Source organism: Artibeus jamaicensis, unplaced genomic scaffold, assembly GCF_021234435.1.
Source record: "Artibeus jamaicensis isolate MK-2021 breed Jamaican fruit bat unplaced genomic scaffold, CSHL_Jam_final contig_548, whole genome shotgun sequence".
Classification (NCBI taxonomy): Eukaryota; Metazoa; Chordata; class Mammalia; order Chiroptera; family Phyllostomidae; genus Artibeus; species Artibeus jamaicensis.
In genome coordinates this window covers 8,651,023-8,677,538 of record NW_026521883.1, presented here as the reverse complement: position 1 = coordinate 8,677,538, position 26,516 = coordinate 8,651,023, and the positions used below count along the sequence as shown (strand labels likewise).

The 26,516-nt window shown below is 53.0% G+C and overlaps 1 protein-coding gene across 3 annotated transcripts in view; it reads right to left on the bottom strand.

Moving 5' to 3' along the window:
* Window positions 1-15,708: 15,708 nt before the first annotated feature.
* Window positions 15,709-26,516, bottom strand: part of IGDCC3 (immunoglobulin superfamily DCC subclass member 3) — a 38,748-nt gene continuing 27,940 nt past the window's right edge. Inside the window, exons 1-13 of one of the 3 annotated variants that reach the window (XM_053669992.1) lie at window positions 24,199-24,301; window positions 23,162-23,306; window positions 22,674-22,804; window positions 22,108-22,245; window positions 20,593-20,751; window positions 19,305-19,470; window positions 18,849-19,096; window positions 18,483-18,647; window positions 18,040-18,231; window positions 17,760-17,864; window positions 17,138-17,276; window positions 16,763-16,982; window positions 15,709-16,548 (exon numbers count right to left, since the gene is read on the bottom strand). In XM_053669992.1, coding sequence (XP_053525967.1) covers window positions 16,324-16,548; window positions 16,763-16,982; window positions 17,138-17,276; window positions 17,760-17,864; window positions 18,040-18,231; window positions 18,483-18,647; window positions 18,849-19,096; window positions 19,305-19,470; window positions 20,593-20,751; window positions 22,108-22,245; window positions 22,674-22,804; window positions 23,162-23,304 — 2,031 coding nt within the window. In that variant the 5' untranslated portion in view covers window positions 23,305-23,306; window positions 24,199-24,301 and the 3' untranslated portion in view covers window positions 15,709-16,323. Of the gene's footprint in view, window positions 16,549-16,762; window positions 16,983-17,137; window positions 17,277-17,759; window positions 17,865-18,039; window positions 18,232-18,482; window positions 18,648-18,848; window positions 19,097-19,304; window positions 19,471-20,592; window positions 20,752-22,107; window positions 22,246-22,673; window positions 22,805-23,161; window positions 23,307-24,198; window positions 24,302-26,516 lie in introns of those variants that run through there. The other 2 variants (XM_037155683.2, XM_053669991.1) reach the window with 2 other exon arrangements.

Below are 26,516 nucleotides of genomic sequence, written 5' to 3'. Positions count from 1 at the left end.
AAATACCTGTGGGGATTGTGTTGTCAGGAGAAACTCCAGGCCTCACAGGAGGGTTCATTGGAGAGACCCACAGGGTCTTAGAACATATACAAACCTACCCACACGGGAATCAGCACCAGAAGGGCCCAATTTGCTTGTGGGTAGCAGCAGAAGTCACTAAAAGCTAGTAGAGAGCAAAGCAAGCAGCATTGTTCCCTCTCTGACCCCTCGCCCACATACAGTGTCACACAACCCAGGGACTGGGTTGTCCTGCCCTGGTGAATACCTAAGGCTTCGACCCTTACTATGTAACAGGTGCCTGAGACAAAGAAATATGGCCCAAATGAAAGAACAGATCAAAGCTCCAGGAAAAATACAACTAAGCAATGAAGAGGTAGCCAACCTATCAGATGCACAGTTCAAAACACTGGTAATCGGGATGCTCACAGAAATGGTTGAGTATGGTCGCAAAATAGAAGAAAAAGTAAAGGCTATAAAAAGTGAAATAAAGGAAAATGTACAGGGAACCAACAGTGAGGGGAAGGAAACCGGGACTCAAATCAACAGTTTGGACCAGAAGGAAGAAATAAACATTCATCTGGAACAGAGTGAAGAAACGAGTATTCAAAAAAATGAAGAGAGGCTTAGGAACCTCTGGGACAACTTTAAACATCCCAACATCTGAATCACAGGGGTGCCAGAAGAAGAAGAGGAAGAGCAAAAAATTGAAAATTTATTCAAAAACATAATGAAGGAGAACTTCCCTAATCTGGCAAAGGAAATAGACTCTGGGCAGTCCAGGAAGCTCAGAGAGTCCCAAAGAAGTTGGGCCCGAGGAGGAAGACACAAAGGCACATCATCATTACATTACCTGAGATTAAAGAGAAAGGCAAAATCTTAAAAGCAGCAAGAGAAAATGAGACAGTTACCTACAAAGGAGTTCCCATAAGACTATCAGCTGATTTCTCAAAAGAAACCTTGCAGGCAAGAAGGAACTGGAAAGAAATATTCCAAGTCATGAAAGGCAAGGACCTACATCCAAGATTGCTCTATCCAGTGAAGCTTTCATTGAGAATGTAAGGGCAGAGAAAGTGCTTCCCAGATAAGGTCAAGTTCAAGAAGTTTATCACACCAAGCCTGTGTTATATGAAGTGTTAAAGGGGCTTATCTAAGAAAAAGATTTAAAAAACATGAACATAAAGTGACAACAAACTCACAATTATCAACAACTGAACCTAAAAAACAGAAACAAAAACAAAAAGGAACTAAGCAAACAACTAGAACAGGAACTGATTCACAGAAATGGAGATCACCTGGAGGATTATCAGCAGAAAGCAGGTGGCAGGAAAGAGGGGGGAAAGGTACAGGGAATAAGAAGCACAAATTGTAGGTACAAAATAGATAGGGGAAGGTTAAGAATAGTATGGTAAATGGAAAAGCCAAAGAACTTATATGTATGACCCATGGACATGAACTAAGGAGGAGGAATGATGGTGGGAGGTGGGTATAGGGCAGAGGGGAATAAAGAGGAGAAAAAGTAGGACAACTGGAATAGCATAATCAGGAAAATACATTTTTTTACAAAGGAAAAAAAGAAAACAAATATATGTGCGTAACTGGTTGATGTTTCTCTCCCTCTCTTTAGTCCTCCCCTCCCCTCTCTCTAAATTCAAAATTGGTTTGCAGGCCTACACTCAATCCACTGAGCCACACTGACCAGATAAATAAACAAATACATTTTAAAAGAAACAAGTGCCCATGATGAGAGTGGTATGCCCACGTTAGAGCTTGAAAGGCAGCATGCATGCTGGTTACCACCAGGCCCCGGAGCCACACTGCCTGCATCTTGATCCCAGTTTTCCCATCGTGTAACCTCGAGCAATTTGCCTAAGTTTTCTGTGCCTTGATCACTTCATCTGTGAAGCAGATGTGATGATAATGGTCTCTACCTCATAGGTGCAGTGTTGAGTGTGTTAACATGGGTACTTGCCCCCTCAGCTCTGCTGTATAAGGGAAGCTATTAAATCATTTTTAAAGCAGTTCAGGTTGTCGGAATTGAACTAGCTGTCTACCAATGGGCAAAGCTCCTGGATCCGCTCTTTGGTCCTCAGAGCAGCCTTAGGAGAAGCAGAAGCTGCCCGTGTGAGACCAAAACGGTCCTGGTCCTCTCATAGACTGCCGGCGGAGGGTTATGGATGCACAGTCACTTACTGGGCTCACTCGGGGGTGGTCGGATCCTCAATGCACATGCCTCGCCGCCCAGCAAACCCTCTCGTCCCTGCTCTACAGAAACACACGGTGATGAGCACAGGGAGCCGGTGTGAGGATGTCCTTCGTAGCACTGGAAATTAGAAACACTTTGGAAATGTGAATGGCATTATTTAGTATACCATGTATTTGATTTAGGTGTGTATGAAAGTGTATAATTACACAGAAAAGGGCCTGGAAGGACATCATTAGCTCATAAAAATTACCCCGAGAAGAGACTGGGCTTGGAGTGGTTGCCAGAGGAAATAATGTAACATTTTACTTTTTTTATCTTTTGAATTTATTTTTTAAATTAATCACTTTTTTATTTAGCTATTTTTCAAGTAGAGTTTTCTGTTTATTTCTCCCATTCCAGCCCCCCCTCCCCCATGCACCCCACCTCCCTCCCATTTCTACCCCCCTTAGTTATTGTCCCTGTGTCCCTTATACTTGTTCCTCTAAATCCCTCCCATTTTTTCCCTTAAATTCCCTCCCCTCTCCCCTCTGGTCGCTGTCCCCCTGTTCTCTATTTCAGTGTATTTGTTTTTCTTTTGCTTGCTTATTTGTTTTGTTGTTTAGCTTCTTGTTAAAGGTGAGATCATATGGTATTTGTCTTTCAACGCCTGGCCTATTTCACTCAGCATCATGCTTTCCAGTTCCATCCATGTTGTTGCAAAGGGTAGGAGCTCCTTCTTTCTCTCTGCTGCATAGAATTCCATTGTGTATATGTACCACAATTTTTTGATCCATTCATTTACTGTCGGGCACCTAGGTTGTTTCCAACTCTTGGCTATTGTAAATTGTGCTGCTATGAACATTGTGGTGCATAGGTTCTTTGATATTGATGTTTTGGGGTTCTTAGGATATAATCCTAGCAGTGGAATTGCTGGATCAAAAGGCAGGTCGATTTTTATTTTTCTGAGAAAATTCCATACTGTTTTCCATAATGGTTGTACCAGTCTGCAATCCCACCAACAGTGAACTAAGGTCCCCTTTTCCCCACAATCTCTCCAACATTTGTGGTTGGTTGCTTTTTTTATGATAGCCATTCTGACTGGTGTAAAGTGGTATCTCATTGTGGTTTTAATTTGCATCTCTCTGATAGCTAGCGATATTGAGCATTTCTTCATGTGTCTCTGGATCTTCTGTATGTCCTCCCTGGGGAAGTGTCTGTTCAAGTCCTTTTCCCATTTTTTGATTGGGTTGGTTGTCTTCTTAGAGTGGAGTCGTGTAAGTTCTTTGTATATTTTGGAGATTAAACCTTTGTCTGAGGTATCATTGGCAAATATGTTTTCCCATACAGTTGGTTGTCTTTTTAATTTAATACTGTTTTCTTTAGCCACGCAGAAACTTTTTATTTTGATGAGATCCCATTTGTTTATTCTTTTCTTTATATTCCTTGCTCTAGGGGACATATCAGTAAAAATGTTGCTGCGTGAAATATCTGAGATTTTCCTGCCAATGTTCTCCTCTAGGACTTTAATGGTTTCAAGGCTTATATTTAAGTCTTTTATCCACCTTGAATTTATTTTGGTGTATGGTGTAAGTTGGTGCTCAAGTTTCATTTTTTTTGCACATAGCTGTCCAGTTCTTCCAACACCATTTGTTGAAGAGGCTATCTTTACTCCACTTTATGTTACTGCCCCCTTTGTCAAATATTGACTGTAGAGAGTTGGGTTTATTTCTGGGCTCTCCATTCTGTTCCATTGGTCTATGTGCCTGTTTTTATGCCAGTACCAGGCTGTTTTGATTACAGTGGGCTTGTAATACAATTTGATATCAGGTATTGTGATCCCTCCTACTTTGTTCTTCTTTCTCAAAATAGCAGCTGCTATTCGGGCTCGTTTATGGTTCCATATAAATTTTTGAAGTGTTTGTTCTATGTCTGCGAAATATGCCATTGGTACTTTAATAGGTATTGCATTGAATCTGTAAATTGCTTTGGGTAGTATGGACATTTTGATGATGTTAATTCTTCCAGTCCATGAACAAGGTATATGTTTCCATTTGTTTGTGTCTTCCTTGATTTCTTTCTTCAGGGCTGTGTAGTTTTCTGCATACAGGTCTTTTACCTCCTTAGTTAGGTTTATTCCCAGATATTTTATTTTTGTTTTTGCTATATCGAATGGGATTTTTTTCCTTGATTTCTGCTTCTGCTGATTCATTGTTAGTATACAAAAATGCCTTTGATTTCTGGATATTGACTTTGTAACCCACTGTTTTGCCAAATTCATTAATTAGTTCGAGCAGTTTTTGGGTAGAGTTTATAGGATTTTCCATGTACGCTATCATGTCATCTGCAAACAGTTAAAGTTTTGTTTCCTCCTTTCCTATTTGGATGCCTTTTATTTCCTTTTCCTGCCTGATCGCTGTGGCTAAAACTTCCAATACTATATTGAATAGAAGTGGTGAAAGTGGACATCCTTGTCTTGTTCCTGATCTTAGTGGAAAAGCTTTTAGTTTTTGCCCATTGAGTATGATGTTGGCTGTAGGTCTCTCATATATGGCCTTTATTATATTGAGGAATGCTCCCTCTAGTCCCACTTTGCTGAGTGTTTTTATCATAAATGGGTGTCGTACCTTATCAAAAGCTTTTTCCGTATCTATTGATATGATCATGTGGTTTTTGTCTTTGCTTTTGTTTATGTGATGTATTACATTTACTGATGTGTGAATATTGAACCATCCCTGCATCCCTGGGATGAATCCCACTTGGTTGTGGTGTATGATCTTTTGGATATATTGTTGGATGCGATTTGCCAATATTTTGTTGAGGATTTTAGCGTCTATGTTCATCAGCGATATTGGCCTGAAGTTTTCTTTCTTTGTTGTGTCTCTATCTGGTTTTGGAATTAGGATGATGCTGGCTTCATAAAAAGAATTTGGGAGTTTTCCATCCTTCTGGATTTTTTAGAATAGTCTGTGGAGAATAGGGGTTGGCTCTTCCTTAAATGCTTTATAGAATTCTCCTGTGAAACCATCTGGTCCAGGGCTTTTGTGTGATGGGAGTTTTTTTTTTATTACTGCTTCAATTTCTTTTGTTGTTATTGGTGTGTTTATATTTTCTGCTTCTTTTTCATTGAATTTTGGCAGATTTTATTTTTCTAGAAATGTGTCCATTTTCCCTAGGTTTTCAAATGTCTTGGCATACAGTTCTTCATAGTAATTTCTTACAATCCCTTCTATTGCTGTGGTATCAGTTGTAATCTCTCCTCTTTCATTTCTGATTGTGTTTATTTGTGTCCTCTCTCTTCTTTTCTTGATGAGCCTACTTAAAGGCTTGTCTATTTTGTTTATCTTTTCAAAGAACTAACTCCTGGATTCATTGATCCTTAGAATTGTGCTTTTAGTCTCTGTGTCATTTAATTCTGCTCTAATCTTGGTTATTTCCTTCCTTCTGCTTGCTCTGGGCTGTCTTTGTTGTTCCTCGAGTTCTTGCAGGCGTAGGGTTACGTTGTTTGTTTGAAATGTTTCTATCTTCTTTAGGTAGTCCTGTATTGCTATAAACTTCCCTCTCAGGACTGCCTTCGCTGTGTCCTATAAGTTTTGGGTTGTTGTGAGTTCGTTTTCATTTGTTTCCAGAAACATTTTGATTTCTTCCCTAATTTTATTCTTGACCCATTCGTTGTCTAATGGCATACCATTCAATCTCCATGATTTTAGGTGCTTTGGGTTTTTTCCTTTGGGGTTGGTTTCCAATTTCAGTCCCTTGTGGTCATTTTACTTTTTTTTTTAAAGGGAGAATTTTTTGTGTATTGCTTGCTCAACTTATATTAATTTAAAAAATTAAGACAGAATTGCTTGAAGAAGAACCAAATTCATCCTGATGGAAAGAGGGATTTGGGCAAGGATGAGAGAAAATCCAGGATAAACGGGAGTTGGGGAGAAGAAGGGAGGTGTGGAGGGGAAGGAGGGGCCACGAGCCCCCAGGGAGAACGGTGGGCGGAGAGTGTTCAGGACTCTGGTGTATATAACATCTAACATAATTCATCCTCCTGTGCCGCTTTCAGGCTATTCGGCAAAGACTTAAACAGCTTTTCAATTCGTTTTTAGATGTTGGATTTTCTTTCAAATGTAAAACCAAGATTGATTACAAGGCAGCCTGGTTTTCTTTGAGTTACAACTTTTTTGACAAATATTTATGGAGAACCTTCTAAGGTGGGCACTGGGCTGGGACCTACATGGACCTAAGGGGGCAGTAGGAGCCTCTACCACGTTGAGACAAACCATGTGATGAGGCAGAAACTAAGGGTTGTGGAAGCACAGAGGAGGGAAATAAAGGAAATTGATCCTGCCTCAGAGTCACGAAGGTGACTCATGGGGGCGCAGACCCCGTGAGAAGACTCGGGAAAGGGCATGGCAGGCTGTGTTGGGTGGATTCCCTCCCAAGGTTCGAGGTTGCAGCCGGTGGCGTTGAAAGAGTCACGGAGAGCGCGGGCCTCCCTCGGCAGAGGATAAGGGCACTCCTGCCCGCCGCACCGCACGCACGGAGAACCGCCAGGGGGCGCAAGAACAAGCACTGGCCTTGGGCTGGAAACCCCTCACAGACACAGGCGCATCCTGGGCCTCCAGATGGGATGCCCTAAAATGTATACTGTTCATGGCAAAAATATTACCTGAATCCCTAGTCAGGAGGCTACATGAGACAAATCCACACTGTGGATCACTCTGCAGAACAAATGACCTTGTCCCTTCAGCAATGTCAATATCAGGAAAAACAGAGAAGGCAGGGGCTGTTCCAAACAGGGGAGAGTAAGGAGCCCTGACAACCCAGAGCCTGGCTGGGTCTTGGTTGGGTCCTGAATGGAGAAAAAAGCTGAGATGAATGTCGTGGGACAGCTGGGACAGTGGATTATGGACTCTACGTTACATGATAGTTTTCAACCATTTTTTCTTTCGATGATAAAAAAAAATCATGTAGTGTAGTTTCCCAGGGGTGAAGGAGGCAGGGAAGAGAACCCACGGTTTAACAAGGAAAACAGAAGCTGAGGCTCCAATCCTGGCGTTTCATTCCCTACCTGTGATAACTAGGACCGCTGTGTGACCACTCAGAGCCTGCTTCGTCATCCAGGAGAGTGGAGTTACAGTAGTGTCCACCTCCCGTGGCTGCTGAGGGCCGACTGAGCACCCACAGGAGAAGTCATGGCCAGGGGGTCATCCCACTTCAGCTGGCGAGGAAGGTTTGCCGGGACTGGCCGCAGGGGCAGCGTCTGCGGAGCCGTCCTTCTGGGCGCCTGCCGGCAGGTGGGAGGCAGACTCGCTGGGGAGAGGGATTGCGTCTTTTTTGTCCCTCCACCGACCCCACCCCACCCCATTTCCCAGCCAGCCCTGTCTGTTATGGGTGCTCCCAGCAAGATTTCTCAACTGCAGGGTGCTCAGATCCTCTGTGTTGGTTTCTAGCAAATTAAAATTTATCTCTCTGGGAGGAAATGAGGGGTCAGAATGGGGGGGGTCCTTCTTCTTAATGGGCCCTGATGCAGGAAATGAATGCAGGGAAGGGATCAGAAATCCGATCCACCGCCAGCCTACTCGGAAAGGTCTGGGGGCTCCCTGTGCCCTCAGAGGGGGCAGCTGGGCGCAGTGTGTTTTATTATGTAATTAACCTTGACCCTTCTGGGTTCAAAGAGAGAGTGTAGTTGGAAATAAATCAATAGTCTGGTCTGGTCACTTCAAAGGCTTCAGTACCCACTGGAAAATTCCACGTTGATTCAGTGTGTAAATTAGAATAGGGTGTGCAATTCTTTTTGAAAGGTGGGTGAGGAGTGAGTCTCAAATTGAAATTAATTGTGTATCCGCTTCCTTTAATCAAGCAATCAGAAGTCTTTATTGTGTGTTTTGTTGGGGGGAGGAGGATGGGGAGGCCCAGGAGAAAACACCATGTGACCTCTGCGTAGCCGCTGGGCCAGGCACCAGGACAACGGACATCTCTCCGAGCTTAGAAAGCGCCTCCCCTCCCTGGCAGTGGACAGCTTTTCATCTCAGCATTTCTGGAATTCTTGGAATCACCGAGCCATCACCATCATGACACAGCACTCACTGTGGACCAGGTGCCAAGGATTTTGCTGCTATTTTCTCATTCAACCCTCACAACAACCCAATTAGATAAACACCATTATTATCTCCATTACAGATGAGGAAATTGGGCTTCAGAGAGGCTACATAGCAAGTCCAGAGCCACTCAGAGGTTTGCAAAGTCCGTTCCGATGCCATGGCTCAAGCAATGAAAATAAGACCCATTGAAGAGCTGCCAATCACCCAAAACCTCCAGTCTCCGGGTTCTTTCCCCCCTCCCCACCCCAAAGTCATTAGCAGAGCAATGGAGCCGGGGCTGCTTTCTCTTAAGGTCTGTCTTGGTATCATCTCTAATTCACCTTTCATCCTTCTCTCCTTTCTCTTCATCTTTCGTTCTCGCTCCTTCCCTCCCTCCCTCCCTCTTTGCTTTCCTTGTTTCCTTTCCACAAGCATGTTCTGAGTATTCAGCGCTGCTCCATGACAGCCCTGGTGGGTCGTCCGGAGATGAGACACCACGCCTGGCCTTGGGAAACGCACATCCGAAGCTCTCGGAGCAGGGGTGACGGAGTGAATTTTGTGCATATCGTGCTGCAGAAGGAGACTGAGGGCTGAACAAGATGCAGAGGAAGGGCAAAGGGAGAAGTGGTTCTAGCTGCAGAGGATCAGGAAGGATCAGGCAGAGGCGAGGTCTGGAAGGATCTGGAAAGACGGGATGGTGGAGCGGTATCATTCCAGGGTGAAGGAACATCCTGCAGAGAGGCCTGGAGGCGACACTGCGCAGCACGTTCCAGAGAAGCTGGGGTCCCAACTTGCAGGATTGGAGTCAATGACAGGAGCTGAAAAATTAGACTCTGTTAATAATAAATAATAATAATATTAGCAGCAAGCATGGTCCTAAGTGCTTTACATAACTGACTTGTTTACTGCTCACGGCAACCTGTAAGGTGGGTACGACCTTTACCCATAGTTTGTAAAGAAGGAATTGTGCTGCAGAGGTTAAGGTATGTCCACTGGGTCACACAGCCGGACAGCGGCTGCGTGGAGAGGACAACCCCAGGCTGCTGCTCTTGACCACTGAGCCACACTGCCATTCCTGAATGGGCCCTGAATACCAGGCCAAAGGTCGTGACTGCTCTGGGGGCAATGGGGAGCTATGGCAGGTTCCTAATCCAGCCTGAATTTTAGGGTGTTCCCAAGCCTCCTACTCTAGGGTCGGGCATTCCTGGGTCTCTCCTCATTATTCAAAAAGAAAATCTCTCTATCAGCCAATATAGACCATTCCCTCCCTCATGCTCCTGCCCCCACGCCCCCCTGCCCTTTCTCTTCTGTACACAGATAAGCCATCAGAGAGCATGGGCTTAGAACAAGGAGGCCAGGTTCAAGCCCCAGCTCCACAACGTCACTTTTCGGGGCCTCAGTTTGCTCATCTGTTAAATGGGACGCTGACAGTAAGTCCAGCCCTGCCTAGCACAGGGCTGTGAGAAGACTCAGATGCAGTGATATGGAGGCATTCTGTCACACACCACAGGAAGGAGTGGCGGAGTTGTCATCACTGACACGGGGGCACTAAGGGCTCCATAGAGGCTCTTTCTCTTCCCTGAGGAAGCTCTAGGCTCTTTGACCCTCTTGCTGGGTTCCCTTTCCATCTGGTGAGCCACAAATGGCTTTCCTCAGACACATCACTCTGCAAAAAGCATGTGCTCCGGAAATCTGGTCATCATTCCCATATACATGTATCGAGCACCCACTGAGTGCTGGACCCCATGCAGCAGGTGACACCTCCCGGCCTCTCGGTGAGCTCACCATGCACTTCACACCTGCAGCCTGCGCCCTCGCGGTGTCTTCAGCCTCGGACATCCTTTCCTGCTTCTCCACTCCTCTTCAGAGGCTTCCTTAATCCTGGACTTCAGGGAATCACATTTCTTTTTGTTTCCACAGCTTATTGCTGATAGCCATGCAAATAGATATATAGATAGATTGCAGTTAATTTTTTTCAAGTCTGTACTGTCAGCTGGCTGGGTCTGTCTGTGGCCAGCATGGGGCAGAGCACATGTTCACTGCTACCTTCCACGAGATCAGGCTGTATCCCCTAGCTGTAATCTTCAACAGTTCCACCAGGTGGCAGCAAAAACCTCCAGTCGCAGCCCTTCTCCAGGAGCATAGAACTGCCAGGCTTCCTCAGCTCAGGGCAGGGCAAGCCAGGCCAGGCCAGGCTGGGCCGAGGTCCCTTGGAGTGCATATTCTACTGCCTCTCGCACCCACCCTCTGCTTGGGTCACTTTGCCTTGCTCACCCGTTTCTCTACTTGTAATAACGGATCGTTTGAACACTTCAATTGCATACTTTTTTGAGAACTCAGTGAGTCCTCATCAGCAAGGTTTTTTTGAGAGCTTTATCAAGATGTAATTCACATACCATACAATTCACCCATTAAAGTGCATGCAATTCAGTGGTTTTTTAGTCTATTCGCATCATTCTGTAACCATCGTCGCAATTTTAGAACATTTTCATCACCCCCCAAAGAAACCCTGGATCCATTAGCAGTCACCCCTCATTTCTCCCCAACCCCCAGCCTAGGCAACTACTAATTCCTTCAGTCTAAGGATTTGCCTATTCTGGACACTTCATGTCAATGGAATCACACAATATACGGTCCTTTGGAACTGGCTTTTTTCACTTAACATAATGTTTTAAAGGTTCATCTATTTTTTTAAATTTATTTACTTATTTTTAGACAAAGCGGAATGGAAGGAGAAAGAGATGGAGAGAAATATCAATATATGGTTGCCTCTCGTGCGCCCCCTACTGGGGACCTGGCCTGCAACCCAGGCATGTGTCTGTTCAGATCCTTTGCCCATTTTTAAATTGGGTTACTTGTACATTTATTATTGAATTATTATCAGATCATAAGGGTTCTTTACACTTTCTAGATCCAAGTTGCATATCAGAGACATAACTGGCAATTACTTCCTCCTGTTCTGTGGCTTTGCATTTTCTTGATGGTGTTACTTGACACATAAAAGTTTTAAATTTTGATGGTGTTCAATGTATCTATTTATTTTCCTTTTTTGATTATGCTTTTGGCATCATATCAAGGATCTATTGCCTCATCGAGAGTCCAGCAGGGCTGTGGGCGTTCTGGAGTGAGGGCCAGGGCCAGACCCTGCATCGGGCAGTGGGCACAGGCACAGGGTGGCCAGCCGGTCATCTGTGTGCTCCAGAGCTTCTCCGGCCCACATCCCTCCTGAGTTCAAGAAGCAAGGCGCCTCCCAGCCTGGCTCCGCCCTCGGCGCCCCTCTCAGCCTCTGCCCTCCCCACTCCCTCCCTGCCACGGGTGGCTCTGTGAGGCCCAGAGAGCAACAGGACTCTGGGCCAGTCCTTATAACACCTCTTTGTGGGAGGGCATGGGCTTAGATGTCCCTCTCCCTGACGCCGGCCTGAGTCCAGAGCTCAGAACAGTCCCCCTCATTCCTGGTCGCTCCTCTATTTCCTGTCGCCAGTCCAGCTCCCCCTGTCCTGGGCAGCGCGACTCCCCTCACTGCCCACCCCAGTCCCCAGGTAATAACCACCTGCCCTCCGTGTTTACCCCGGCTCCACTCTTCCCCCTCTCCCCTCCCTCTGGGCTCTCACTGGGCCCTGGCTGGGCTGAGTGGAAAGGGCTCAGGTGGGGTGTGGCTGTCCTGGGCTCCACCCCTTCTGAGCTCTTCCTCTAATATCCCTGTGACCCTGAAGGACTCCTGCCCTTCGTGGACCCTGTGTTGCCTCGTCTGTCTCATGAGGGATCCGTGGTCCCTTCCAGCACTGTCATTCTGGCGTCTACCATCCTGGGAAGGCAGGGACCTCGGGCTTGCACCAGCTCCCCTCCCCCACTCCACCCCCAACTGCTTGAGGAGAGGGAGCAGGGAGTAGGGAACAGGGAGACGCCCCTGTCCAGGTGTTCACAGGAGCCTGGTCCCCCTCCCTGTGGCCTCAGAGCTGGACCCCTGGGCCGATGCTCACTAATAATGGAGATGAGACCCATAAGCAGGCTTTAGCAGTAGGAATGGGAGTGCTCCCTGTCCTCCGTCCACAGCCCCGCGGGGGCCCTTCTGGGCCGCGCCTCCCCTCCCCCCACAGGGCCTCTCAGGGAGCTCTCCCGGCACATCCTTGCTGACACTCACTCTCCACCTGTCCCTCCGGAGTCGTCCTGCGGTAAAACAGGTCTGCTCCTCTTTTCCTGTACTGCCATCAAGAAGGGGAATCTAATTCCCTTCCTTGGAATATGACCTCTTTGGTGGCTTGCTTCTAATGAATAGAACATGGCAGAGGTGACACTGTGTGACAACCAGGGCTAGGTTTGAAACCATGACACAGTTTGCACCTGGCTCTCTCTCTCTCTCAGGACGCCTGTCCTTCCATCCCAGCCGCCCTGCTGTGAAGATGCCCAAGCCACATGGAGAAGCCACATGGAGGTGACGGCCCGGCAGCCAGCATCAGCCACCAGATATGTGAGCCAGGAGCCTTCAGATGAAGCTGGGCTTCAAGCTTCCTCACCGATGCTGATGCCGAGTGGAGCAGAGACAGCTGTCCTGCTGAGCCCTGCCCAAACCCCAGAGTTGTGGGTAAAATACATGCTAGGGGAAGCGTGACCTTGCAGGTGGTTTGTTACAGAGCAGTGGCTAGTTGCAGCAGGCTGCTGCTGGTTCCTGCCCAAAGACAGTGTGCATGTGCGTCTGTGCACACGTCCCTGAGCATGTGTGCCTGTGCGTCTGTGCACATGCACGTGTGTGTACATTGTGGGCATCTTCGGCCCGAGGCCTCCAGATTCTTTGAGATCTCAGGACTCAGAGTCCTACTGGGCCTCTCAGTTTTAACGTCGATTTCTGCTAAACTCCTAACTGCAACCCTGTTTCTCCCTCTATTTCAGCCCAGTTCAGAGCCTTATTAGAACAGGCCCTGCCTGCATTTGATTAACTTGTGTGTGATTTGCATCCACCTACATGAGTCATATTAGTGGTTTCTAAATGTTTACCTGATGCCTCCATGGGGGAGGTGCTGGCATCTCGGACACTTCGAGGGGACAGGGGCCCCAGAGGTTACCTGGTCTACTCTTCCACCCTTGCAGGGTCTGTTTGAACAAATGACAAACCCACCACCTTCCCAGGCAGCCCTTGGATGGCTGGAGTTGGTGAAGAGTTCCTGTGTTGGTCCAGTTCTGTGTAGAGAAAGGTGATGTAATCTGTCCACATTTCGGTTTAGTTCTTTCTTAAGAGAGGACCAGGGCAAGTCAACCATTCCTCTCTCTGCGTCCCCTGCCCCCCCCCCAGGACAGGCACCATGGTGGCCTCAGACTCTCTTCCTTTGTCTGGCATCCGCAGCACCATCTGCTCTGGCTTGCCCTCAGCCCCAGCCACCCCAGCAGCCTCTTCCAGAAGTGCCATACCAGGGGCTTTCAAAATTCTTTTGGGCGCAGAACCCTGTTTTCAAGTGAGATCTCACGGTGAGGTCAACATAGAAGGCAGATGAGCGTGGAGCTGCTCTGGGTGAGGGTAGGTGGAAGAGCAAAGCCCCCCAAACAAGGGAAGCCCTAGCCACGGCCAGGGAACCCAGCTTACAAGCCGTTGTCCCGGTCTGCTCCCCTCCAAAGGTCCTCTGGGGTGGTGAGCCCTGGCTCTCCCTGTCTGCAGCAGGGGGCATTGCCAGTCTAAGCCTTATACCATGCCACACAGTACGCCTGAGGCCTGCTGAGTCCCCGGACCCTGGTGAGCACAACTACCCTTAGGCCAAGGCTCTCGACCTGTCCTAGGCCTTAGTGGCCCCAGACAGCTGCCTTCAGGAGCCTGGGTTGAGGACCGGACAGGGAGGAATAGAGAGGCCCGGGCGGGGGGCTGTGGTCGTGTGCCCTGGAAAGTCACTCACTCAGGGCCCCCGTTTCCTTTACTGTGGGGGAGGAAACGGTCCTTTCTTGCAGACAATGCATGAAAAGCACACAGCCCTGCCCAGAGCCTGGCTCGATGCTGGCTGTCCACACGGAGCTGAGCGCCGGGCCTAGGGTTCCTCTCTGCCGGCTAAGGAGGTGAGGCACGCAGACCCTGGCCTGGAGGCCAAGCCTGGTCCTGCCATCACTGGCTTATCCCTTCTATAAAATGGAGTTGATGAAAACTAGAATATTTAGAAGCATCCCCACCTGTGGAAAAGACTCAGCATGCATGGTGCCCGTCGGCGGCAGGCCCCGTGAGGGTCCAGCCTGGCCCACACTCCCGCCCGCTCCCCCAGGGCCCAACACAGCCACCAAAAAACACAAGCTTTACTTTGGCAACAGGACTTTTATTCAGTCAAAATGAGTAGCATGACAAATGCCAGGCCAAGTAGGTCAGGTGGTGCCCCCGTCCCTTTCCTCCCCCAGACCCACCCTTCCCACAGGGGAGGGGGTACATGACGAAGCAGCGTGCGGAGAGGCCAGTGTGGCGACCACGGGGGCACGTCTGGGAGCCTGGGGGAGCCCCGGGCACGGGCCCAGCACTGGGGAGAAAGGGCGGACTGCCCTTCTGGGTCCACTCGGACGGGACTCGTCTTCTAGGAAAACATCACAAGTCTACCTTCTTCAGCTAATTAACTAAGGTTCAGGGTGAGGGGTCCCTAGAGGGCTGCGGGTCAGGGACCTTATTATAGTCTAATCTCACACTTCAGGAATACACTTAATCTTTTTTTCCTTAAAAAAAAAAAGTTTTCTTTCTGCTATTTAAAAAAATGTTTCTGAGTGTAACCAAAAATAGGTATTTGTTTCCTTGGTTTTCTTTTTTCTTCTTTAACTAAGTATTTCAAAGAACAACACAACAGAAAAGAGAAACAAGAAGTCACGGAACAAAACAAGCTTTAAACACACCTCGTATAAAAATAGCTTCTGGCCACATTTGCCGACAGTGGTCATCCCACTGCCCAGGGGGTGGGCCAAGCTGGCCGTGTCCCGGGACAGAGGCCTCGAGCACCTCTGCTGGGGACCCCCCCTCGCGTGCGCGCACCCACCATGCACACAGTACATTCCAGGGGCCGGCCTGCTCCAGGGCCCTGCGTGTGGGCGGGACAGGAGGCAGGCTCCGGAACCACATCCCGCCCTCCCGAGGCCCAGGAGGAGAGGGGTCCTGGAGACCCCCGTCGGGGACGAGTTGGCTGGCAGGGTCAAATGGGAATGGACACACAAGACAAGACAGAACAGAGCACGGGGAGCGTGCTGGGAGGTGCCTGGTCTGGAGCAACAACTTATATTTTCAAGGAACAGATTTTCCTCTCATATTTGGCTTTTTTTTTTTTTTTTTTTCACATTTTCTTTGACCAATTCCATCTGTATGTCTACAGGCCTGGAGAGGCCTGCCCTTGGTGACACAGCCTGTGACCTCCTCTCTGGGGAGAACGGGGCGGTGGGCAGGAGGCGGAGCCCGGAGAGGGTCCAGTGATAACACAGGCCCGAGAGCCCGTGCGCCGTGAGGTAGACGGTTTCTTTCACACCTGGAAATAGGGAAGTGCTTTTTTTTTGTGGGTTTTTTTTTTTTTAAAACTCTGGACAACAATGTGGGGAGGAAAGAGGGGCTGCCCGTCAAGGGGCTTGAGGTAGGAGTGCATTCGGGGCTCTGTCGGGGAGGGGCCTAAGGCCGAGCCGCTCCCTCAAGGACATTCATTCCGGCTGAGGTAGGTGCTGAGAACCAAACAGCAAAATCCATCCTGAGAAAACAAGGTCGGTGGGGGTGACAGTGTCAGGGCCCGGCCACAGCAGGGGCAAGGTTTGGGAGTCTGATTCACCTTCCTCTCTCTTCTCTTCTTCTTTTTTTTTTTTCCATTTTAAGTTTTTTTTAAAGAAAACATTAGTTCAGTTCCAAGTCACGTGGGTACCAGGCGGAGGTGAGGGGGTATCAGCCCCAGGGAGGACTCCTGCAGCGACCCCTCCGGGTGCCGGTGCGGGGGCTCCCTGCTGAGGCTTCTTTAGGTCTGGACAACCTGCGGGGCAGCCAGAAACTCGGGGAGGCCCCCATCCACGTCCCACATGACAGGAAAGTCTTGCCTTTGACCTGAGAATGGGGGGTTGCCCCCTCTGGAGTGGGCCAGACACTGGCTACTGTCCCAAGAGAGCTGACTGGGCAGCTGGTGCTGAGCAAGGCGGGGCAGCTTGTCCTTCACTGAGGAGGCCGGAGCCTTTGTCCTGGGGTGAGGGTGCAGCTTCGGGGCCTGCACGTGGAGCCTTGGCCTCCGAAGTCCTCTCCTCCTGGAGGCTGAACCCCTGAAGGGGCAGCGTGGAGAGCTGGGTCTCCTCACACAGGGCAGGGGCCACCGGATCCTGCTAGGAAACGGGCCAGACACACAAGCATCAACGTGGGGGCCAGGGGCCCCCAAGTCCTCTGCCCAGGGGCTCGGGCTCTGGGTCCGGTCCCGCTCCGGGCTCAGGGGCTTGTTTTGTGCCTGGAGAAAACCTGGAGCTGGGTGAAGGCCGATGGCCGACATAGAGGGCAGGACCGGGAGGCGGTCAGAGCCTCCCGGGAGGTAGGGACACTCACCATGGGTCTGGGGTTGGGTCTGGGGTCGGGCTGGCCTGCGGCCCCACCCGAGGGGAACAGCTGCTCCAGTTCCTTCATGTCCACTCGTTTCTCGTCTCGGCTCAGGTGGCCCCGATCTCCCAGTCTGGCCCCATTCAGTGCCAGGACGCCAGGGTCCCTCTGGCCCCGGGGGCCCTGAGGAGGGGACAGCTGGTTTTCTACATCCTTACACAGGAGGACCCTAAGGGGTGAGCCAGGAGTCAGGGGAGGAGTGGAGTAGGGAGAACACGGGGACAGAGACAGTGAGCCGGACTCCCCTCCCCCCCAAAGCTCCTCCTTCTCCGGGCTGTCGCACCCCAGGTCAGCGCAGCCGCCTCTCCCTGGCCCAGCACTCACCTGCCCCTTTGGCCAAACAGGAGGAAGAGGACACAGAAGATGATGCAGGTGACCCCGATGTGGATGCCGATGACAATGCCTGTGGTGGACATCTGGTTGGTGGCTTCCTCCTTCCGGCAGTCACATGGTGGGCTCAGGGCTATTTAGGGTGGGGGGGCAGGTTGTGGGCTGTGGTTCTGCAGGTCTGAAGCACCCCCCAGACACCCAGTCTCTGGGGCTTCTTATCCCTACTTCCACTGCCAAGTCCACTGATCTTTGCCCTTGCCCACAGGACCCCAGCCCAAATATTCACTTCTTTTTACCAGTTACTGAGCACTATGTGCCAGATATGGGGAATAACACTGTATATCCTTGGCTTGGCTCTTATAGAGTAGTTGTTATTATTATCCCTCTTTTATAGAGGAGAAAACTGGGGCTCAGAAAGGTTAAGTAACTTGCCCAATGTCACACAGCTAGAATGCTGCACAGCCAAACTTCAAACCCAAATCTAAGCCTATTTTCTCAAGGGCTGCATGCACTCTTCCACCCTCTTACCTTCCCTGGGTCCCCGCTCCTGTCTTCCCTCAGCCCTAGCCTCCCCTCCTGAGTGCCAGTGGCCCCACATCCCACCCCCGCCCCTCACCTGTCCTCTCAGAAGCCCCTCTCAAAGACACAAAGCGGACCGTGGCATTGCCATCGCCGTGCTGGTTGTAGGCAAGCAGCTTCACCTCGTACACCGCAGTGGGATCTGGCGGGACAGCAGGGAGCGCTGCTGAGTGACCAGCCCGCTCCAGTGGGTGGCTCTATCCCAGCAGGGAAATAGAGGCGACTCCTGGGCCCCGCCTCCTGGCCCGAGGCACTGCACCGCTGCCAGGCCCCCCAGGCCCCCCAGCCCCCCCAGGCCCAGGCAGTGTCCGCCTCACCGAGCTGGCTGAGGTTGTAGGAGGAGACAGTTCCAGGCAGAAGGATGGGGCCGGTGAAGGAGGCCTTGCTGGCTGGGCGGTAAAACAGCTTGAAGCCGCCCTCGTGCTGGGCTAGCCGGGGCCAGGGCTCCCACAGCAGCTGCAGGGTGGAGCCGCCCAGGACTCGCACTGACAATGGGGGAGGGGCGGGGGCTGTGGGCAGAGGGGGCCAAGACGTGAGGACCTCTTCCACCTTCCACCCGTGACCCACGCCCCCATGAGCTCCGTAGCTCTCTGGCTTCTGACCCTGGCCTGCCCAAACAGCAGCTCTACGCGAATTAGAAAAGACAGAACCAGCCCCTACTGGGCCTGCGCAGTGCACGACCTGAAGGAGCGCGCCAGTGGTTCCGCCCCAATACCCCGGGTGTCTGCAGATTGGTACGCCACAGACAACCGTGCCTCACCTTCACCAAGGGTGCTGACCAGCGTGGGGGGTGAGGCTGAGCTGGCCCCCCGTGGCGTGTAGGCCTTGATGTAGAAGCTGTAGGCTGTGGAGGGCTCCAGGTCGCTCACCAGGTGCTGGAAGGTGCTCTTGCTCACCGCTTCCTGATACTCCAGCTCTGGTGGGTCTGGTGGGGGGGGGGGGGGTGAAGGGCAGTGTAAGGGGCAGTGGGGAGGCCTCCCAGCACCGGTGAAAGGGGGGTGGCCAGGGAGCAGGGGGAGAAAGAAAGGAAGGTGTTGGGTCAGGACACGCAGATGGAAAGGGATGAGAAAGAGCGAATAAGGGGAAGGGGCTGCGGGGCCCGCCTTGTCCCCGTGCCCCCGCGCACCCGCAGCCTTCCTGATGTGCAGGACATAGCCGATGATCTCCTCGGTGTTGACCAGGGGCTCATTCCAGGACACACGGACCTCAGTGGAGGATACGGAGACTGCTCGCACGTTGATGGGGGGCCCGGGCAGCCCCTCGGCCCACAGTACGGTCAGCCTGGCACTGGCCTGTGAGGAGCCAGCACTGTTCTCGGCCACACACTGGTAGATGGCCTCATCTTCGGGGCCGATTCCAGAAATGGTGAGGGTGCTGCAGGGGGAAGGAGAGCCTCAGGTCCCAGCCCCCTCCCAGAGGCGCCCCTGTGGGTGGCCGAACCTCCCCACTTGAGAGATGAGGACACTGAGCCCCTCCAGAAAGCAAAGGACGCAACCCAGCAGGTCAGTGGCAGGCCTGAGACTCGAACCCAAGTTCCCAACCCCTGGCTCGCGCCCGACCCCGATGCCCACCCCACACGTGCCTGTTGTTATTCTTGAGCCTGACGTGGCCCCCGGGCCCCAGCACCTGGCCGTTCTTCAACCACGTGACGTGAGGGGGCGGCTCGCCCTGCACTTGACAAGTGAACATGGCGGTGGTCCCAGCTGGCCTGGAGATGGACTGGGGGTGCTGGACAAACTCTGCTGGGGCTGGATGGGGGGGCACAGAGAGGCGGGTGGTGCAGTGAGGGTCAGGGAGGAAGGGTGAGACAGCTGTGAGTGCAGGGGTGAGACAGAGGACAGGAGGACAGGGTGGGCTCCTGACACACTCTCCTTGGAGGGTCCTCAAGGTGGGGCCCAGGCTCCAGGAGATGGGGGCAGGCCCCTCTTCCCTCCACCTCAGAGACAGACCCTAGAGAGAACTCCGTTTTAATGACTATTTAAGAGACTGACATTTGTATCCGAAAGCAATCAAGCTGAGCTCCCTGTTCAGGAAATTGTTAAATAAATAAATGTGCTAATAGGTTCGGCTGCACCTCCAAGGCTGTAATGAAGGGGAGATGGATGAGCCCGCAGTGCCAGCCCGCCCCCACCCCTCCGTTCAATCCCTCTCTCCTCCAGTCCCAGGCCCGAAGCCTCCATTAGCGCCCGAGAAATGAAATGCTCCATCACTTTCATTTGGACAGATTCACGGCACATGGGATGCTAAACAAACGGGCATTTAAGCCCTAATGCCCTCCTGCCACCCCTTCCCCAGCTCTCCAGGAGGGCACGCCTGCAAGAGGAGCCCTGAGAAAGGGAATCTGAGCCCAGTCCGAGCCTTAGGGCAGGAAGGTGGACGGAACGGCCCGGTCGGCTGCTGTGGGCGTGGGGGGCCAGCTGCGTGTGCGAGGTGGGAGCTGGGGTGTCAGTGTGAGAACGACAAGCATGCTGAGAGCGTACAAGCAGGTGTGAGCATAGAAGTGCCGCACGTGTGAATGAAAACAGCACGTGGTGCAAGAGACACGTGTGAACGACACAGGGGGAAACCAGCTGTGGTTATAAAGTGGAAGTGACTGGGGAGGGTGTGCTGGCAGCTGCGGGGCACACAGGGGCCCATGGCCGAGAGCCCTCCCATTGCCAGCACACGCATTCCTGGGGGAGAGGGGTGAGGGGAGGGCTGCCCCTGTGGCCTGGCCTGGGGGCCGGGGAGGAGCAGGGACTGGGTAGGAAACTGAGTGAGTCCAGGGTCCTGGGCTCGGGCCAGGGGTGTTGATGGGGCAAGGAACAGGGCAGCAGGCGGGGCTGTGTGGGAGCCCATGTCCCCTCGCCCAGGGGTGGGGAGGCAGGTACCTTGCACCACCAGCCGGCCCTGTGCTGTTCTTCTCACCCGGGTGCCAGGCCTGTTGGCCGCGCAGACATAGACACCCGAGTGCTGGACGGTCACGTCTGAGATGATGAGGTTCCCGGTGCCCAGCACCTGGATGCCCTCCACCCCAATGGGGCGGCCGTCTACGGAGGAAGGGGACTGGAGGTGAGGAAGGGTCCGGGAGACGGGTGTGGAAAAGGGGGGACTGTGGGGACATTCCAGGCTGTGTACAGACCCGGCAACCCCCCGGGGGCCTCGGTCTGCGACTCAGCCCCTTCCCTCCTCAGCATTACATGGCAGCACCGCGAAGGTAGCGGGAGCCGCACAGAGAACTCCAGCGGTGGGGACCTGGGTCCTAACTCTGGCATTCTCACTGACACGGTGGTGACCTTCAGGTCCCTTCCGCTCAGCTTCTCAAACAGGAAATTAAGGGGGTTGAATTAACCAGGCCTTTCCCAGCCTGATTTGTCCCTCTTGAAAAAAGGTCGGTGGTCAAGCATCCATCCTGTTCCTGGCCTGTCGCAGTGCCCGTTAATACCAAGGCTCGGAGAGTCCTGCGGCAGAAGGACCTGGTTAACTCCGTTTCCTAAACTTGTTAAGACTGCCAAGCAATTCTCTTCCTCTGCAGAGCACACTTCGGGAGACGCTGGGCCAGATGGCCCTTGCCGGGCCCATGGGCTCCTCCTAATGGTGAGGCCACTCTTTCCAGTCTCTCCCAGGGACCAGCCCTCCCCCCACCCCAGGATCAGATTAGCACAGTCAGAATGCAAGGAGACAGCTCCCCATTCAGTCCCTGAAGTGGTGAAATCTACTCCATTATCCTGCCTGCTGCCCCCTCCTTCCCCGATCACTCAGCTGCTACAATGTGGCGCAGTCTCCCTGTGAATGCCCACCCCACCCTGCCCCTCCAGACTCTGCTTCTCCCGTGACCTTTCTGCTCAGACAATGTGGGCCCATCTGCATCCTTTCATTTCTCTCCTTCAGCTGCCTGGGGATTTAGGCCTGGGATTTCGGGGGCCCGACTAGAGACCAGGGAGCCCAGAGTAAGGTTGTGACAACTGGCTGAGATTTTGAGGGGTCTGGGATCACAGAGCTGGGGTGTATGGCCAGGGTGTGGAGGGCAGAGATGAGCAAGAAGAGACCAGAGTGCTGAGAGCTGCAGAGGGACTCTGGCCAGGGTAGGGTGTCCAGTGCTGAGGGTGAGGGGGGCGGGGAGGAAGGACTGGTGCTGGACCGAAAAGAGGTAACCCAGGGAGCTAAGCCATCCGGGCAGGGGGAGGGAGAATGCAGGGAGCAGTCGGACCTCCAGCAGACCTCCCTGGTACTGCCAAGGAGAGGGAACTAACCACCCCGTGCCCTGCCCCCCCAGGCCTTGCAGAGACCAGACCCCCGCAGAGAACAAACAGGATTCACAGTTCCCCGGAGCTGGGTGATGAGACTGGCCCTCCCAGGGGGTGGGGCAGGGGTGGGAGAGGCAGGGGCTCTGGGATGAGGCTCACCCAGGCGGCTCCAGGACACAATGGGGCGCGGGTTGCCCGTGGCGACACACTCCAGCACTGCGGTCTGGTGAACGGTCAGGGTGAGGTTCTCAGGCCCCACGAGGATCATAGGCTCCTTGTAGGCCCCAGAGCCCGAGCCTGGGGTGAAGATGCCACATTCTTCACTTCAGCTGGGACCCTTCCTACCTCCTCCCCCACCCACAACGCAGGACATGGGGGCGGAGAACAAGCTCCAGCCTAGAAATCAGGTCCTACTGGTGCAGAGGTGATGCCAGGGGCCCCAGGAAGTCTGTCGCTCACACCCATCTCTCTGCTCCTGTCCCTGCAGCCTCCGGCATCAGCAGAGGTTGGGCTTCCCCAGGTGGAACCGAGCCAGGGTGTACACCTTGGACTCCTCCTGAACCCTCACTGCCAGGAGCCCACAACTTTGGGCTTCAAAGGTACCCTGTCTGCCCTTGGCTGACAAATCTCCGGGGGGGCCAGCTGAAGGGGGTGGCTGATTTGGGGGTGGGGAGAAGTCAGGAGGCTGGTTGGGAGAGGGACTTGGCAGGGTGAAGGACCCTCACCTGACACGGTGAGCCTGGCCCCGTGGCTGACACGGACACTGGCAATGTTCGAGGCCACACAGTGGAAGACGCCACTGTCCTCAGCGCGAAGTCCTGTGATCTGCAGGACGCCCTTGGGCAGCAGTGTGTACCTGTTGATGAGGGGGGCACAGCTGACCACCAGCACAGACACTGGCACCGTCAGCCACAGGAATACTGAGCATCAGACACAGCCAGGCACCAGGTACTGTTCCACGTCACTGTCATCATTGCAGACACACCTGGACCCTTGCAGGTGGTCGCACCCACAGTTCCAGCCTTGACAACAATCACACATGGTCCCCTTGTGGATATGTCCATGAGCGTCAACTCTGGGACCCACAAACCACGCAGACACTCAGGCTCAGCACAGCTGTAGAAACCCCACGCCAGGGCAGGCAGGCCTTCTGCAAGGCCCAACCTGGGCCCCCCTCTCTGTCCTCCCTCCAGTGTTCCCACACGGGGCTCACCTCTCGTTGTCCGTATCGATGGGGACTCTGTTCTTCTCCCACATGATCAGGGGTTTGGGGAGTCCATGGATTTGGCACTGGAAGCGGGCGACACCGCCCTCCTCACCCGCGATGGCCTGGGGGTGCACGTGGAAGTCTGACATGGCTGGTGAGAGACAGGGGGGTGCGTGTGGGAGAGGCAACTACTGAGGAGCAGAGAGCAGGGAGGGGTGGTCACAGGCGAGTGTCCTGGGACCCAGGAGCTCATCCCACCCAGGGGTGAGGGGTGTCCTAGCACTGGCAGACACATGGCATTAGCCCAGGACACACATCAGCACTGGTCCAGCCTCCCATCGTGGGAAACGTTTCCCCCTAAGGGGTCGCGTACAGGCTGGGCCGGCACATTTAGAGAAAGAGCTGGATAAATTCTTGGGTGACAAACCTCTAACTGGGAAATCTTGGGCTACTGACCCACAAAGGCCAGTCAGAGAAAGCCCTGCCTCTGATTTCTGCTGCCTACTTTTCCCGCTGCTTCCCAATTTATTTTTATAAACTTCCCCTTGGCAAGGCCTCCATGTTCTGCTGCATGTTTTACAGAACAGGAAACGAGGCCCAGAGAGGGAAGCAGGTGGTCCAGTTGCTGCCCAGCACCCAGCAGTATTCTTCGCCCTTCCTCCCCACCCCCTCCTCCATTCTTCTGCAGCTTTTAGAGGTACCCCAAGGGGGTGGTATTTCCACCCAAGGTGACAGAAGACTGTCAGACCTACCAATCTACATTTCAATGTGTCATATGTATTCAGGGGCCCCTTCCCCACCTTTGGGGAATCTGAACTGCTTGAAGTCTGGTCTGCTGAGGCTGGTGCAGGGGAGGCTGTGGCATACCCCCACCCCATTTTAGGCTGGTTAAGTGTTCCCTCCCACCCTCATTCCCTCCCATTCCCAAACCTCACCCTGTAAAGCTCAGGGAAAGGGCCCCTCCCTCTCGGTTCCCAGCTTCAGCACCAGGGCTGTGATTTCATTAAAATCCACTTTGCTTCAAGTGCGGGAAGGCAGCTCACCATCTGTCCAGGCAGGCAGCACCTCCCCTCCGGCACTCCATCAACTGGGACAGTCGCCCCTCCCCGGTCCCCTCCCCCCACTGCAGCCCGGGTGCTGCGGCTGGTTCTGGCTCCTGCTCCGGCTCCGTGGCATGGGTGGACACACCCTGTCTCAGACCCCCCTCAATCTGCAAGCTTGTTCTGGACTCCAAAGCAGCCCCGAAAGGCACAGCCTTTGTGCCCTTCTTCCCAGAGCCTCTGGGGACTGATTCTTTTGTGGCATGTTCTCCATCTCATTTGCATGTGGTTCATTAAATATAAACATGCATAAAAATCCCCTGCCCTGCCCCCTCTTCTTTCAGGGCCTCTGGGGAACCAGCTGATGGGTGTGAGCGCCTCCTCGCACATGAGCGTGGGGCAGTGTCTGCCGGGAGGGTGTGGCTGTCCCCGTGTACGTGGTCTGAGTGTCATGGCCGGATGCGAATGGGGGTCTGTACCCCCTGCCTCCTGTGACTGGTGTGTGATTCTGGTAATCAATCACACGTGTCCCCTTGTAGGTATGGCCCTTACAAACAGCACCTTGGGGCTCTCAGAGTAGGAGGTGGGCAAGTGCCCCAGCTGGTGTCCCCATTAGGCTTGCTAGAGGATTCCCCAGGGAGCCCCAGGGAGGTCAGCGTGCCCCGTCTCAGGCCAAAGGCTGTTGGGCCAAGGGCCTGCAGGTCAGCTCAGGGACCTGGGGGTGGGGGCCGAGGCACTGCTGGGGCCCCTCTGCAGCCTCCAGGCCTCTGTGCCTCTCGACCTCCAGGGCATGGCTGGAAGTGGGTCTACTGAGCAGACAGGGCACCCAGGCTCCTGGGTGGGGGTGGGGGTGGGGTCTCTGCCCGCTGGGCCCTGCCCATTCAGGAGCTGGGGAGCTGCCTGCCCCTCCCCACTCCAGCTGGAGAGGAGCTCACAGACCCCCAGGGTCCAGGGGCGGGGACTAATGGCTCTGCTGACTACAGATGCCTTCTCATTAAGGAAATGAATCCTTTTGTGTTTCTAGCCCCTGTTCTGGGGTCCCTGGAGGCACCTGGAGCTAGGAACTGGCCTGAGGAGAGACACAAGGGACATGGCTGCTTCCTCACTGAGGAGTGGGGGGCGTTGGGGATGGAGAAAGTCTGGCCTCTACCATGCAACTCCTCCTTCTCCCCCCAAACTAAACGACAGCAGCATCATGAACTAAATGTGATGCTGGGAGGCGTGCTCGAGCGGGACAGGTGGTAGCTGCAGAGCCAGCCCGCACCTCTTCACAGGTACAGCAGGACTCCCAAGGGCCCCTGGGGCCCCTGGATGCAGAGGAACCCCTCCCTGCTCGGGGCCCCACATTTTCCTTCCATCAGACAGCAGCACCCTGCTGTGCCCCTCTCTCTGCTTTACTCAACTGCAGTTCTGCCAAACATTTCATTTGAAGGGTAGCTTTGCCTTTAAAAGTGCTTGAAAACCACTCATCTAAAGCCAACCCCTTCATTTTATGAAGGGGAACCTGAGGCCCAGGCCCAGCTGGTGGCTCTACCAGACCGGAATCAGAATTTCCATGCCCTAGACCCTCTACTGGGATGCCCCTTCATTCTCCAGCAAGCTTTTCACTCTCCAAGGGCAGGTAAGTCCAGAGGGAACTACAGGCTGGACTGGAGTCTCCTTGCCAGTTGGGTTGGGAGTAGGACTGTATTGCAAGTTGCAGGTAAGATTAAGAGCCCCAGAGATGGTTCTTTAGTCCCACTGCTTGGAGCCCAGCTGGTTACACAGATGTGGTCCAGGGAAGGTGGGCGCAATAGGGAGATGCAGTCCCCTACGTCAGAGGTTCCTTCTTCCCTCACACCCCTGCCCAGCCCTCTGATCTGCCCTGTACATCCCTTGGGTATCCCTGGGATGGCCGTGTCCAGGGCCAGTTCTCTCATCTGTGAATGAAGAGGCGAGCTGGCAGGCACTCTTTGGGGCCTTCTAGGTCCAACTCCTGCCACCTTCATGAACAGGCCTTTGTCCACATGTAGCTGGGGTTTCTCAAAATCTTTCGCTAACTCTTAATTCATAGGTCTCAGCACTTTTCTCTTTGGGAAGTCAGGGGAGTTGGGGGGGGGGCATTTAGGCCTTCTCCAATCTCTCAGAGTGGGACATGTTTGATCAGCAAATCTGTTCCACTCTGGTTTGTGCCAGCAGGACGCAGAGCTGGGGGAAGCTATGCCTCACTGTGTCTCTCGGGGCGGAGGGCCCTTGGGCAAGCGTGTGGATGTGAGGCTGGGGGTCAGGCCCCTGTGCACCCTGAGCCCCAAACAAGTCATCCTGGAGGCCACGGTGCGGTT